We start from the raw sequence: 16610 nt of genomic DNA on the forward strand, positions 1-16610 counted from the left end.
ATGAGTATCATCGCCGGGTATACTCCTTATCCACGTCTTGAGCCCGTCCTCTTGTTCCCACTCTTTACAGTATTTTTTGCTGTATTTCGACCACTTGCTCATGTTCACTTGAGCGTACACACGTATGCACGTGGCCTGTATCCAGTATACTTGTATCTCCTCCAGGCAGGCTGAGGCAGCTACGAGGCTGAGAATAAACTGGCTGTGTTTCAGTGTGTGTGCTGTGAGGTGAATGTGGAAATTATGGGTGCGGCATGCAGGTGTTCAGGATGGGTGCCCTACAGTCTTAATGAGGTCATGCGGCCCTAGTAGTAATCCCCTTAGGGAGAGGGGAGACTTGTTCACACCCTTCTGCTGGCTGACCTGGCGCCACTCCTTATCATACGAGTGAGTCTACTCCCTGATTTGGTATGTCGGGAAGGCAAGAGTATATTATATATTTTCAAATATAAGTAGCCCAGAAAATAGCCCAACTGCGGTAAAAAGAGCCCAAAAAGCGCCAAACCGCGGAAACCATATTTTTCACGCCCAATACCAGGAAAAAGAGCCCAATTGGGCGAGAAAACCACGGACCTGGCAACTCTGCTGCAGACTGCGAGCCTTTAATTTATTCATGAAGGTCTCGCTCTGTGTACAGTAGTGATTTTTTTTTTTTTTAGCTTTTCTGTTGGAATGTGAATGTGAATGTTGAAACAAAGTTATTGGGCTGTGGAGAATATGCTACAATAAAAGTGACTGTAATATGAAAGTCTGCTGAAATAAGATTTAAGCTATTGTTTTATGCAGAATACTGACAATCAAAGCAAAGGTGATTTTGATATAATTGTGTACTTGCAATATTATAAAACCCATTTTTGTCAACGGAAGTAAAAAAAGAAAAAAATAGGAAGCATATCCAAAAAATGTGGGATGAAAGAAAAAGCAAAAATCCACAAATCGATAACACAGGAGGATCCATAAATTTACACACGGATAACAGAGATCCGTTATAAAGCCTCATTGGCCGGCAGGTGGGCACGTCAGTCCTAAAGTAGGGACGGTGGCGGTGTTTACTTTCGCCGTCCAGGAACTGAACGGCGTGTGTGCTGTTCCTGTGTTACAGGTGGTAGGCAAAATGACAGCACTTTCATTACTCTACACTGCGCTGAATTTACTCTACCAGCTTAATTTATGCAAGCTCATGTTCGTATTTTACACTGTGGTGATAAGCATGGGTGGGTGTGTAGTGAACTTCTTGAGCGGGGTGGTGGCGGCGCCGCCCCTCCTGTTGCAGGCCTTCAAGTTTGGTAAAATGGCCCACACCACCCAGGTGAGCAGGCTGCTGGCGGCGCTGGAAGTACCCCGTAGGTGAGTCACTGACTGATGGTTATGTAGAGAAAAAGTAAAGTAGATTCGGTAAATTTCTAGTTTTACACCAGACTCCAGTTGTGCGGACGAAACTATTTTTTATGATAAGTTTTGATGCGTTTTTGGGGGAATATGGGGATTACCTGAGTCTCTTCTCCCGAGGTTAATACTTACATGTCAGAAAGGTGTGGTGTAGTGTGGGGATGCGTCAGTTGATTAATCTTTTTTTTTTTAACAAATTTCCGGAAGTTGATATATATTGCATGATATTCTATAACCTTAATTCTATCTGACAAGTAAGTATTAACCTCGGGAGAACAGGTTAAGGTTATTTCCATATTATCTGTGTTTTGTATTAATCTGCCATCAGTTTCTGTTGCAATTCACTCAGTTTTTATTCCCCCCACCACCACCACAAGAAAGATAGTAATTTGTGTGAAAAACTGATTGCAAATTAATCAAAACTTATCAGAAAAAATAGTTTTGCCCTTGCAAATACCAATAGTTCACAGTTTCGACCAGTCGCTCACAGTAGCACTCCCAATAAAAGGCGATAAATTTTTCAAAAGTTGCTGGCAATGTTTTTTATTAAGCCTAACCAAACATAACCTCACCTAACCTAACTATCTAAGCCTAACCAAACCTAAAAAACCAAACTTAACTAATCTAACCTACCTAGCTAACATAACCTTAAATTTTACCTTATTTCTGCTCTCCTGCCTCCTCATCTGATTCTTTGGTGACAAAAATAGGAGAAGGAACATGACTCTGATGTCCCTCGGGAGGGTAAAACAGTCTGGCCTAGAGAAAAAATTCATGGAGGATGGTGGCGCGGCCCACAGGGACACCTTTTCTTAGTCTTCTTAACTACGTAACTGCCATTGCACTTCCAAATATGTCCATCTTCCCAGAAATGGCAGTCTCTTTCACACCTCGGATACTTCATTGAGGTCAGAAGGGCACCATGTTCCCGTAAAAAAATGTTAATGAATTTTGATTTCTTTCAAAAACTTTGCAGTGGCCTGGAAATAATTGATGGAACAGCTATCACACTGGGGCATCTTGCCGGACTGATTCAAATCTGCCACCCTTCCTTCCTCCTATGAAATACAGCACTGTGACTGGCTAAATTAATACAGTAAAATCCCTCTTATCTGGCATCAACGGGACCGCCAACATGCCGGATACTTGAATATTGCCGGATACTTGAATAGAAGTGAAATTATGTCCACAATCACCACCCTACACTCACGCATCTTACCATAACAAAGATCAGCTAATCTTAATCAGCAGCTGATCTGATCAGCTGCTTAAGTGTAAGCACAACACGCTTCCTCTTTTCTACAACTTTAGGCATGATGAAGGTGTCAGGCGATAAACAGTGCACACGCGGGACTGAGTCACTGAGTAAACACAGTGCAGTGGGCCGCAGGTGGCGCGAAGCAGTGCGCTCTGGTGGCGAGGGGACAAAGTATGCCTCGCGCAGGAATTTTAATCAATTTTATGAGTACACAATGATTTTTTATTGATTTTAAGGCTCAGGGAAAAATGTGCCGGATACTTGAAGCTGCCGGATACTCGAATGCCGGATGAGAGGGATTTTACTGTAATTAAATTTTTTTCATTGGGCGTAACATTGCTTTCAAACAAATCGATGGTGACCTATTTGGTGCAGATGCAGAAGTACTTACCAAACACATGTATGAACAAACATGTGACTTGCTTTCCCCTTGGGAAAGCAAGTCACTCGTGGCTGAACCTCAGAGGGAAGGATGTGTTGTTGCATATTATGAAAGAAAGCCAATAAATAAAAAAAAATTGCTGACTGCATTATTATTAATTTGTGAGACATATATATGAGGTTCAAAATGCTCACCTCGAGGAGCTCTAGCAAATGAGACAAGTCATGAAAGTAGAAATGAGTTTGGTGTGAAAATAGAAAATACTATAGATTTGTGGTGAAATTTAAGGAATTCTGGTCATGACCAATAATAATATATTGTGACCAAGGGATGTAATATATTGCTGGTAAGTATGCTATGAATGTTGAAATGCATGAAGTTTAACAAAAAGGCTTAAACAGATAAAGCTGTCATAATCATCTGTACCTTTTAATTCCAGATGGTTCTTCCATTTTTATGTCTCTGCCTCCATAGTGGTGACAATTGCACTTTCCCTGATGTGGTATGTGTATGTGTCAGGAGCCGGCTTTCCTCCCTGGGCCACCACCACCTTGGATGTTCTCACCACACCACACAGGACACAAGCAGGTAGGAAGCTGATACAGATTACTACCCTACCTTGCAGAGGCCATAAGAGATTTCAAAATAGATTATGTGTGCCATTATTTTGTGTCATGCATTTGTATTTCATCTGAATGTGTGGCCCTCAAAATTCACCACAATCCATGATTCATGAGTGTTGTGGGAAATTTATTTATTGTGCTCTCCTAAATTAACCTGCCTTAGAGTACCTTTGTATACTTCATGACCAACCACGCTGAGAACAGTTTTGATTACAAGGTTTTTTATCCTTCACCAGTCAATGTCACCAGTGCAGCCATGGCACTGTGCTTGCTGGCCCTCCAGATATACCGCAGACTATATGAGAACCTGTTTGTGAGTGTGTTCAGCTCAGGTCACATGAATATCCTGCACTATATTGTTGGTCACACCTTCTACCTTGGGGCGGTGACACTCCTCCTCTCGCAGGCCCCAGGCTTTACCTCTGTAGGTTAGTGGTTTCTCTATTATATCAAATTCTTTATCAGTTAAGAGGCAATAAAAAAAATAAATAAGAAATTAAGAATATATTCTATTGTATTTACCTGCATTCTATAACAAGAAAACTTTAAATGATAATTGCAATAAAATGGTGGAGTGAGTGTTAATAATGTTTTACCCAGTTATCTCAAGGTGCCTTTTTTTTATATAAGTGAGTAATGGAACCTGTACTGTCCTTGCAGAGTCACACATTGTGTTTTCTGGCATTGAGATTCAGCACATTATTGGGACTGTGATTTTCCTGCTTGGCTTTGTGGTGCAGCATTGGAGCCTCTGTCTGCTGGCTGGCTTGAGGAAGAACAGAGGTGAGGCTCAGTGGATCAGTACAGCAAACTACAGTAGAGCCCTACTTAGGTCGAGATCAATTAGTGCAAACCGCAATTAGTGCAAGCCATCATCTACCAAGGAAAAATTGATTAGCACAAAAGCCTCAGTTAGTGTGAGCAGCCACCACGACTGAATTTTGAAAATTGTGCCAAGCCGCCTTGATGTGCGGTACCTGAAGCGTATCAACAGAGTGGCCTGCTGCCTGCCTGCCTCCCACCACAACAGAGTCCCCCTGCCACCACTCTCTCACTCTCTCACGCTGGTCTTCCCACTCTACTGAGGCGTACACTGAGCACCACTATTGTGGATTGTGTTCATTATCTCAGCAGTCCATACAGCTGGACAGTGAGTGCTTAAGTGTCTGTGTCGTGTATACCACTTGTGACTGCGTGATCCTTGTGGCACAGCACTACACGGGTCGAAATAGTGCTGCAGTGTTTGGGTATTCTGTAAGTGATAATGCCTGGGCCACATGCAGAAAAGTGCAAGTCGCTTGACTTTAGTATCAAACAGGAAGTTGTAAAACGCAAAGAGGAAGGCCAGGACAATTCTGCAATAGTCCGTGCATTAAGCCTCAGTGAATCGACTGTGAGGACAATATGGAAGAAAAAAGATGAAATCAAAGCATCTGTTAAAGCATATGGAACTTCTCAGTTTGATGATCACAAGTTGTTTATATGTGAATGATTATTTTAAGTAATTATTAAACCCAAAAGTCAGACCCTTGTGTGCACCAAATATTTTTTTTCGTATTGGTTACTTTATTCAACTAGCGCGAACTCAGTTAGCGTGACCACATTCATCCACCTAATTCTTGTGCTAAATGGGGTTCTGCTGTACATAAAAATTACACATCATTGTGGAAATTATATTATACATGAGGAAGAAAATCACTTTGATGTCTTTAGAATACTCCTTTGCTTCACACAGATGATAAGAATTCTATTTGTATTGTTTATGCTTTGATAATATCATATGGTAATTTTAATACAATAATATTTTGCTATTTATTTGATGTGCTGCATCTGGTTTCCCTGAAGAGTTTTATTATTTTTTATCATTATTAGTATTTTATTTTTATTTGATTTTTTTTTCTTTTGCACAGTTTTTGTGCACAATCCAGGACAATTAACCAAGGGATGTCTCTTTTTTGTTTAAATACTAATGCTCTGGAGAAATGGCAGGCCTCTTTGTGGAGATATTTCTGATATTTTATGTTTCATTGTATATCCCCTGACTCATTTGTTTCTAAATTCTTTCAGCTTGTTACCCTATTTAACATGCCACATTAAACATGTTAACCCTTTCACAAAATGATGTCACTATTGATATATATGAGTAAATTAAGATTAGACTCTAGCGTGGCTGACGCCCACTGAGGAACAAAGAGTGACACACACTGGACATGTCATGATCAAGGTTGCTGAGTAGCTGCATCTTGAAACATACCTGTCAAATTACTTGGCTTGCCACATACTTAGATATTTCTACTTTAATATATTGTTAGCAGTTGTTAATGTTTATTGTTATTTGGTTTAACTTTATTATGTAATAACACGTTTACTTTACAACTTTATATATATTTAATCCTAATGTCAGACACTGCATTTTTCCTTAGTTTCTAGAATTCCTCACTTTTTTTTTCACCTCTCCATTACTCCTGAAAATTGTTATACTAACCCAGTTTGGGAACCACTGTCCTAACTACTCACCATACCATAATGGGTGTCATCATCAGACATTAATTTGACTCTTACTTTCCTTTTGTTCAGCTCTTTCTCTTCCATCGCAAGACTGTGTAACTAATTTTTCCCTCCTCTCCTTGCAGGAACAAATATGCAAGAGAAGTACTTGATGCCGGAGGGAGGTCTGTTTGAGGTGGTGTCATGCCCTCACATGCTGGCTGAGGTGTTGCTCTATGTAGGGCTGCTCATCATCCTTGGTCCTGGCAGTGACTGGCTCTGGGTCACACTCTGGGTCCTCTGTAATCAGGTGAGTTGTCTCTTTTTGAATGAGATCATAAATGTTTGCTTCCATGTACATTACTTTTGTTTTTTTCCTGTTTTCCTTTCATATCCTTGTGGTTGTTAGTTGTATACCATTAATATTAGTGTTATTTTTAATTTATTAATTTATTAGTTTATTTATTTATATTTATTTATTTTATTTATTTATTTGTTTTATTTAACTTTTTGTGTAGGTGCATATGCATGTGTTGAGCTGCAATGTTATTGATCTTTGGTTTTACATGTTTTATTGACATGGTACTTTTTGCAGATACTTATGAGATGCTTGCTTCTAGATAGTAGAGGCTAGTAAATGGTATGTGTACATTAAAATGCCTCTTCCAGTTAATAATAAATAAGAGTATGTGAGGAAAACTTCTCTCTTTCACTTTGTTCATGTTTGTTTTTTCTGCTATATGTTATAAACTTGAACACTCATACTCTTGTGTGAGAGTTGTCTTTCTCTTGGTGTCATGGAATGCATATTGCAGTGATATGGCTTATTGTCTTGTCTGCTGGTCATGTAGGTTTTGGAACTTTTCTTTTCTTCAGAATATGCATATGACCAGAAAGAATAAACTCTTCTTATGAGATCCATTATCATCATCATCATATCAGTATCATAATAATTTTGTGCTTCCATGCTTGTACATAATTGAACAAGATACTTGAAGTGATACACTTCTCCATTTTCCTCAATTTACCTTACTTCACATTTTTTTAAATATCCAACTCTTACCAACTCTATTTGTACCCGCAAAATTTATTACTTATATTTATATTATTGTATGCATCACTAATAATTTACAGATTGCATGCAACCTATCTTGAATCAGTATGTAATCATCATGCCAACACAGGTGGCTGGAATAAGTTCACAATTTCCAAAGACAGAAAGCTAGTTATTTTCTATCCATCAATACCCTTTTTTCATATGGTTCATATGATCCTTGTATATCATGCTTGATAAAATTTTAAAACACAGAGTTGTATGATTGAACTGTGATTGTGATCTGTGAGTGTTTTGAAATGCAATTCATATGCTATTGCTCCATCAGTGTATTAAGCTCACCTGCCTGTCTGCAATGCCTTCAGTATGATTAGATTTCATAGCTTGGCACTATATTTTGTGACAGGATAGTGCATAGTAGCTATGCTCAGAAAAGTTCTACCATCAGGTCCAGGTGGCAGTGATGAATCACAAATGGTACCAGGGCACCTTCAAGGACTACCCAAAGCACCGCCGTGCCATCATCCCTTTCGTGTTGTAAAGACACAAGCAGCTGAATTCGTGGCCTGCTGTCCCGCACTAACTGATGCACCTGTTGCTTTGAGTTTTCAGCTGTTTTGCTTCTGTGATATGCTTCCTCTTTGGTGGAGCTGTGATAACACACTTTGTGTTGGACTCAGGGTGTCTCATGTTCTGTCTCAGCTCTGTTCCTCTGCTGTTGCTGCTCATTGATATTTTGATCAAGCAGAGTAACAACAGAGCAGCTGATGTTGGTCTCATTCAGTCATTTGATGTATCATATTATTTTTTTGTCCTGCACCTCACCTGTCCTGTTTTGCTTTTCCCTCTTGTTTCTTGTTTTATTCAGAACAAAGTGTGTGTGGTTTTAAATGTTGTGGTTATTTCCATTTACTCCACCACTGCTTTCTTGCCTTCCTTATCAATACTTGACTGTCATGGTGCTTTGTGCTCTCAGACACAATGTTCAATAACATAATAGAAAATTCTCATGGCCTCATATTTCCATAATTACGTAATATTTAGCCATTGAAATGTTCAGAATTTTAAGAAATTGCATCATGGGTAAATATATCTTAAAAGTACACAATTTTACTGACAACTCATGATCCACTACCTCCTTTAGTCTGAAAGGGAACTTTTCTCCAACCTAGACCTCAAGTGCCTCTATATTATGTTTTTGGAGGCCTGGATGATTGGCCTGTATATTGTACATCTCTGAAGTCTGGATTGTCTGCCCATACCCATGATGGAAGAGAAAGTATCTTTTAAGTAATGCCTGTATAGTGTTATACTGCCCCTTGGTGCTTCCTCATGCTCTCATTATCAAAGGTAGGATTGATGACAGCATGTGGATAATCTCTGGTCAGTCATTGATCACTAAAAATGGCCAGCTTCCATCGAGCCTGGAATTCACGTGCTCAGTCATCTCTTGTTGGCTGTAGCTTTGAGCCAGTACCTTATTGTATTTTTTTTTTATACATAATTGCAGTATTTTAAGTAAATATATAAAATAAAACACAAATATTTTCTGTATTAGTGTTACATAAAGGGGAAATGTGCAGTAATTTTTTAAACTAGATATTTGTGAAAATTACTGTATCATTCCATGCAGATCTTAGCATTATTTTGTACAGATACTTTCTGTGTTGACTGTTGGGGTGTTGTTGCCATGATGACTGGCCATTTTTGTTCTGCCAGTATTCATGAGAAACCCCCAGTTCCTCATACTGCACCTTACTGCTGTACAATAATGCAAACAAGGACTTGCAAGGTTTTAGCAAATTCATCATATAGTTTCTCTTAAATCTATGTATGCTTGAAAAGAATGATAAGATTTGACAAAAACTTGTCTGTCAGTGAACTGTGTTTAGTGAATTACTCTACATGATGGTTGATCTGGCAAAATGGCTCATCCAGCAAGGCTTTACAGTCTAGGGAGGTGGTAACTGAGTGGTTTACTTATAGTGATTTAAGAGTTTTGATCATGATCACTGATATTTTATGACCTTTAGAATCAATGAAAGGGCTGTTTTGTTGTGTAAAGTGCATTATATTGTGCCTTGTTAGAAACAGAATGTGCTGTGTTCATATACATACTAAGGCAGGAATTAAGGGACCAGATACTGGAAAATTGTCTCCAGTTATTACATTCCATTAAACATGTAATTTGATATTATATACTGAACTATCACACTAAAAAGAAATTTTCCTCCACCTTAAATCATGGAATGCATGGATAGTATACTACTCCATATGTATTATATAATTTTTTACAATGTGCAGCAAGCTACCATTAATGGTAGCTTTTAGCCAGGTTGAAAAAAAAATACTGCTAGCATATTTTACTCTTTGTACATCATGAAAGGCGACTAAAAGGGACAAAGTGAGAAGACTGTTCTTCTCACTTCACTGGTAAACTGCCCCAGTGTTGGAGGCTGGCTTGAAATGTGATTCTCTTCCTCTTATAAAGAGGAAGTGGGCACAGATCTATGGGTCCAGTTCAATTTAGCAGGACAGAACAACCACCAATTTTATACTTTACTGCTGCATACTGGACCTCTGCAGGTTCCAGTGATACACTAAGTGGCGAGACATTTTGCAAGGAGAGCTTAGTTACCCTTCAACACTAAGCGTTTTCTTTTGTATGCTGAGTGAACTAGTGAGGGGCTCTAGGTAACTTTAGAAATTATTTATTTTGTTGAGGGTGGAAAAAAAAAACGCCGTAATATTACCTCTCCCGTCTGCAATAAGTTGTTTTCTTCCTCCAAAATGCCACCACACCCTTATCTGCCACGCACTGTTTCTCCTGGATGCATTTCCTGGGTATCCCTTCCCTGCCCTAGTCCGTATAGGGGTGACATCCTTCACGGGTAGACACATACAAGTTTGGAATAAGTCACTCAGGTTGTGTTGTTCCTGATGAAAGAAGTCTACTCTCTCCCCCTCCCCCTCAAAAAAAAAAAAAAGTGGTAGTGAGAAATATAGAAGATAAAAAGGTATATATAAAAGTGAACATGGAAACACATTGACACACACACACACACACACACACACACACACATAAAAAAAAAGAAGAAAAGAAACAGACCGTGCTATCGACGCCGCCGCCTCGCTCTTTCTTTCTCAGGAACCTCCATTAAAAGGCTCCGGACCGCGATCCAATAAACACCTTTCTTTTTCTTTTTTTTTCTTCGTTTTCTTCTCCACCACCATCTCCTCCTCCACCTCCTGTTTTCTAAAGCGGCCTCGTGACTCCTGTAGGGATTTTTACGCCGGCAGGAGCTTCCCTCGAGAAGGACGAATGGATTAAAAATGCAAATGTGTCTTTAAAATGGGAAAGAATCGGCGGTCGAACACAAGGCCTTATTTCCGCGTGTCTTTCTTGCCCTCGTGTGTGTGTGTGTGTGTGTGTGTGTGTGTGTGTGTGTGTGTGATCGTAAAGATTTTCCAGTTGTATTTCCATATAGCTATTTATTTATTTTTTGTTGTTTTGATATACAGATGATGATGATGATGATGGTGATGATGCTCGGGTTGTTTTACGTAATGGTTTATTTATTCATATATGTATTCATTCATTCCTTTTTTTTTATTGTCTGCGGCACACGTAATATATTGTGGAAAATTCTCTCTCTCTCTCTCTCTCTCTCTCTCTCTCTCTCTCTCTCTCTCTCTCTCTCTCTCTCTCTCTCTCTCTCTCTCTCTCTCTCTCTCTCTCTCTCTCTCTCTCTCTGCTGTTATGGGAGACGGTATAATATCCTGTATTCTCCCGCGACCTGGAAACGTGTGTGTGTGTGTGTGTGTGTGTGTGTGTGTGTGTGTGTGTGTGTGTGTGTTGCTCGGGAATGTAAACAAAATCCAATGTTGTGATTATTTACGGCGTAAGTTCTCTCTCTCTCTCTCTCTCTCTCTCTCTCTCTCTCTCTCTCTCTCTCTCTCTCTCTCTCTCTCTCTCTCTCTCTCTCTCTCTCGCTCTCTCTCTCTCTCTCATATTTTTCATGTGTTTTTATTTACATTATTCTTTTCGTCTTTTCTGGTTACCGTTATATTTTTCCTAATTAATTTTTTAACCAGTTGCTGTTTTTTCTATTATCTTTTTCTTTCCTTAATTTATTAGTATTACCCTCACGAGAACACACGAAGCAGCAACGTATAATTCTGTATTTTTCTTTTTATCATTTTCCTTGCTCGGTTTGACATTAGTCTGTAGGGAAATCCTGCAATATTCAATTAGAGGTGTGCATTAGAAGGTCCCGGGTACAAGGGGGGAGTGGAGGGGGAGCGGAGGGGGAGCAAAGGAAGATGGGGGGATTGGGGAGAGGATTAAATGAAAGATGGCAGGTAGTGGTTGTGGAGTTGGAGGGGAAGTGAAAGGGGGGGAGGGGAATGAAGAGGGTAGGTCTAAAAATGTTAAGAACCTTTGTCCTGGATTATGGTAATTTGGCTTTTCTTTCTTACCTTTCTCCCTTCCTTTATTCCTTACTTCTCGCTGTTTCATTATATCTCCATCCCCTTTTCCGTAAGTGTGTGTGTGTGTGTCAGTCTCTCTCTCTCTCTCTCTCTCTCTCTCTCTCTCTCTCTCTCTCTCTCTCTCTCTCTCTCTCTCTCTCTCTCTCTCTCTCTCTCTGCTACAAGTTTTATCTATACGTTTGACTGTCTGTCTGTCTATCTGTTTATCTATCTATCTGTTTATGTATCTGTATCTATCTTTCTATCTATCAATCAATCTATCTATCTATCTATCTATCTATCTATCTATCTATCTATCTATCTATCTACCTATATGTCTGCTTGTTTGTCTAGCTGTTTATCTATCTATCTTTCTATCTATCTATCTATCTATCTATCTGTCTATCATTGTATCTATCAGTCAATCTATCTTTCTATTTAACTATCCATAATATATATATTTAACTATCGATAACTACTTATGCATCTATCTTCTCATCTATCTGTCTATCTATTTATCTATTGAGCCATCTGTTTACAACCATCTATCTATCTATTTATATCTATATATCTCTCTATCTATCTGAATATTTCCCTTTTATGATGAAATTATTTTTAGCTTTTCTTATTATTTTTTTCCACCATTTTTACTTGTTTCCTTTATGTCTTTCCTTTAATTTATTTTATGTAGCATATTTATGGTTTCTTTTCCTTCCCTCATTTCCTTCATTCTTTCACTTCATTTATATTCCCATTCTTTCACTTCATTTATATTCCCATAACTTTCTTTCCTTTCCTTCTCTCCCTCCAATCTATTTTCCAGTGCGCCTTTCAATCAGCCAGTCAGTCAGTCAGTTAAGCAGTCAATAAATTAATTGGTCAGTGAGTCAATCGATCGGTGAGTCAGTTAATCTATTTATCTATTTTATCAATGTAGGTATGTATGTATTTATGTATGTATGTATACAAACATCAGTTGATTTATCTATCTATTTATCTATCTGTCTACCTACTTATCTGTCAATCAGTCTATCTATCTATCCATATCCTACATACTACCTATTACAACAATCAGACAGACAGACAGACAGACACCTAGACAGACAGTATAGCTATCTATCTGTTTATCTATCTGTTTATCAATCTATCTATCTATCCATATCCTATTTACTCTCTTTTACAGCAGACTGACAGACAGACAATGTATAAACATCTATTGATCTATCTATTTTTTTATCTATCTGTCTACCTACTTATCTATCAATTTATCTATCTACCCATATCTACTTACTATCAGTTACAACAATCAGACAGACAGACAGACAGACACAAGAGGCAGTTTCAATATAAGCCTCAGGAACCAGGTGTTGTGGAAGTGAGATAAAAAAAATGTCTTTAAATCATCTTTTTTTCACATAACTTTTACATTCCACTTATATTTTTAAATCGATCCTCTTCCTCGCGGATTTATGCCTTTTTTTTTTTTAATACTGAATCTCTCTCTCTCTCTCTCTCTCTCTCTCTCTCTCTCTCTCTCTCTCTCTCTCTCTCTCTCTCTCTCTCTCTCTCTCTCTCTCTTCTTTCAAATCTTCATATCTGTTCTATTAAAAAATTCCGTATCCATATATATATATATATATATATATATATATATATATATATATATATATATATATATATATATATATATATATATATATATATATATATATATATATATATTCTATTATTTATTTTTTATTTACTTTTTTTTTATTCCATATGTGCGGTGTTTCGTTTTTATTTTGGTGCATATTTTTTCAGTCTTTTGAAATTCTCCCTTGGAATCCTCTTACGTATACTATAGTTCCGTGTTTCTATCCTCTCTCTCTCTCTCTCTCTCTCTCTCTCTCTCTCTCTCTCTCTCTCTCTCTCTCTCTCTCTCTCTCTCTCTCTCATCTTCATCATCATCATCATCATCATCATCATCATCATCATCATCATCATCGTCATCATCTTCTTCTTCTTCTTCTTCTTCTTCTTCTTCTTCTTCTTCTTCTTCTTCTTCTTCTTCTTCTTCTTCTTCTTCTTCTTCTTCTTCTTCTTCTTCTTCTTCTTCTTCTTCTTCTTCTTCTTCTTCCTCTTCCTCTTCTTCTTCTTCTTCTTCTTCTTCTTCTTCTTCTTCTTCTTCTTCGTTCATATTTGTTTTCAGTGTATTCTTCTTTCCCTTTCTCTTTTTCGTCTTTTTCCTCCTCCTCCTCCTCCTCCTCCTCCTCCTCCTCCTCCTCCTCCTTCTGCTCTTCTAACTTCAGCGTTCCTCCTACTTCTCTTCCCACTTCAATTCCATTTCTTTCTCCATCCCAAACTTCATCCGGTCGTCCTCGTGCTCTCTCTCTCTCTCTCTCGTCTCTCTCTCTCTCTCTCTCTCTCTCTCTCTCTCTCTCTCTCTCTCTCTCTCTCTTCTCTCTCTCCTCTCTCTCTCTCTTCTCTCTCTCTCTCTCTCTCTTCCTCCTCCTCCTCCTCCTCCTCCTCCTCCTCCTTCAAGTTTTCATCTTCCTCTTCCTATTTATCTTCTTTTTCTTCTCTTTCTCTTCTTTTTTCTTTCCCCAGACTCAATATATATTTCCTGTTCCATGTGTTTAAAAATGCATCTCAAATGATTTCTCGCCTTACGTAATATGAATTTCTCTCTCTCTCTCTCTCTCTCTCTCTCTCTCTCTCTCTCTCTCTCTCTCTCTCTCTCTCTCTCTCTCTCTCTCTCTCCCTCTCTCCCTCTCTCTCTCTCTCTCTCTCTCTCTCTCTCTCTCTCTCTCTCTCTCTCTCTCTCTCTCTCTCTCTCTCTCTCTCTCTCTCTCTCTCTCTCTCTCTCTCTCTCTCTCTCTCTCTCTCTCTCTCTCTCTCTCTCTCTCTCTCTCTCTCTCTCTCTCTCTCTCTCTCTCTCTCTCTCTCTCTCTCTCTCTCTCTCTCTCTCTCTCTCTCTCTCTCTCTCTCTCTCTCTCTCTCTCTCTCTCTCTCTCTCTCTCTCTCTCTCTCTCTCTCTCTCTCTCTCGTGTGGACGGTTGACATCACTTCATAATTTAGTGAGCTACTTAGTTACATAAGGCTCACGTGTGCCAGCAGGCCTTGGATTTCTTGGACCGTATTCCCAAACGTTTCAGTGTCTTATCCTGGCTACATTTAACAGGCTGTAGTGGAAGTTATTATATGATCGAGTGGAGGTTTTCAGTGACAGTTTTACAGGGTGTATTGGAAGTTATTGGGATTTTCGACGGCTGTAGTGGAAATTTTCGTTTTTTTCCGTGGATGCTTTCATGATTCTGGTGATAATTTAACAGGTTTTAATGGAAGTTATTGAGATTTTCTAGTGTTTTCATGATTTTAGTGACATTTTTTTTTTTTTTTTGCATGTAACCGCCGTAATGGAAGTTGTTAGGGTTTTCAAAGGTGTTTCCATGGATCTACCGAATGTTTTACAGTCTGTAGTAGAAATAACTGGGATTTTCGAGGCTGTTTTCATGATTCTAAGGCAATAGTGGAAGCTGTAAGGATTTTGGTGGGAGTTATCATGATTCTAGTGATAGTTTAATAGGTTCTAGTGGAGATTATTGGGATTTTCGAGAGGTGGGGCTTCCATGGTTCTAGTGATAGTTCAAACGGGTTTATCTCAAGTTTCCTTTCTGACCGTTCTGTTGCTACTGTGGTGGACGGTCACTGTTCTCTTAAATCTATTGACAGTGGTGTTCTTCTTGTCACCTATTCTCTTCCTATTATATATTCATCAATGATCTAAACCAAACTTCTTGCCCTATCCACTCCTACACTGATGATACCACCTGTACTTTTCTACGTCTTTTCGTAGACGTCCAACCCTTCAGGAATTAAACATCTCACGCAGGGAAGTCACAGAACGCCTGACTTCTGACCTCTCTAAAATTTCTGATTGGGATGGAGCGAAATTTGTATTGTTCAATTCCTCAAAAACTCCATCACCCCCACTCAAAAAAAAAAAAAAAAAAAAAATCCTCCATCTGTCAACTTGACACAACCTTCCAGATAACTATCTCGTCTTCTTCAGTGACACTCAACTGCTCCCCTCTTCTACACTGGACATTCTTGGTCTGTCCTTTACTTATAATCTAAACGGAAAACTTTTTTTTTTTTTATGTAGGAAGGATACTGGCCAAGAGTAACAAAAATCTAATAAAAAAAAAAAATGCCCACTGAAATGCCAGTCCCGTAAAAGGGTCAAAGCAGTAGTCAAAAATTGGTGGATAAGTGTCTTGAAACCTCCCTCTTGAAGGAATTCAAGTCATAGGAAGGTGGAAATACAGAAGCAGACAGGGAGTTCCAGAGTTTACCAGAGAAAGGGATGAATGATTGAGAATACTGGTTAACTCTTGCGTTAGAAAGGTGGACAGAATAGGGGTGAGAGAAAGAAGAAAGTCTTGTGCAGCGAGGCCACGGAAGGAGGGGAGGCATGCAGTTACCAAGATCAGAAGAGCAGTTAGCATGAAAATAGCGGTAGAAGACAGCTAGATATGCAACATTGCGGCGGTGAGAGAGAGGCTGAAGACAGTCAGTTAGAGGAGAGGAGTTGATGAGACGAAAAGCTTTTGATTCCACCCTGTCTAGAAGAGCAGTATGAGTGGAATCCCCCCAGACATGTGAAGCATACTCCATACATGGACGGATAAGGCCCTTGTACAGAGTTAGCAGCTGGGGGGTGAGAAAAACTGGCGGAGACGTCTCAGAACACCTAACTTCATAGAAGCTGTTTTAGCTAGAGATGAGATGTGAAGTTTCCAGTTCAGATTATAAGTAAAGGACAGACCGAGGATCTTCAGTGTAGAAGAGGGGGACAGTTGAGTGTCATTGAAGAAGAGGGGATAGTTGTCTGGAAGGTTGTGTCGAGTTGATAGATGGAGGAATTGAGTTTTTGAGGCATTGAACAATACCAAGTTTGCTCTG

At 39.1% G+C, this 16610-nt stretch overlaps 1 protein-coding gene across 2 annotated transcripts; it reads left to right on the plus strand.

Moving 5' to 3' along the window:
* Positions 1 to 992: 992 nt before the first annotated feature.
* Positions 993 to 9418, plus strand: LOC135105007 (polyprenol reductase-like). 2 transcript variants are annotated; one of them, XM_064012892.1, is made up of 6 exons: positions 993 to 1347; positions 3469 to 3617; positions 3889 to 4080; positions 4313 to 4435; positions 6286 to 6449; positions 6735 to 6887. In XM_064012892.1, exons 1-6 carry the CDS (start codon positions 1115 to 1117, stop codon positions 6771 to 6773), a joined length of 900 nt encoding a protein of 299 aa, XP_063868962.1. In that variant the 5' UTR covers positions 993 to 1114; the 3' UTR covers positions 6774 to 6887. The 2 variants fall into 2 exon arrangements, with proteins under 2 accessions (XP_063868962.1, XP_063868963.1); XM_064012893.1 differs by lacking the exon at positions 6735 to 6887 and adding an exon at positions 7642 to 9418 and having other exon boundaries at positions 999 to 1347.
* Positions 9419 to 16610: the final 7192 nt, after the last annotated feature.

Source organism: Scylla paramamosain, chromosome 11, assembly GCF_035594125.1.
Source record: "Scylla paramamosain isolate STU-SP2022 chromosome 11, ASM3559412v1, whole genome shotgun sequence".
In the NCBI taxonomy this organism is placed as follows: domain Eukaryota; kingdom Metazoa; phylum Arthropoda; class Malacostraca; order Decapoda; family Portunidae; genus Scylla; species Scylla paramamosain.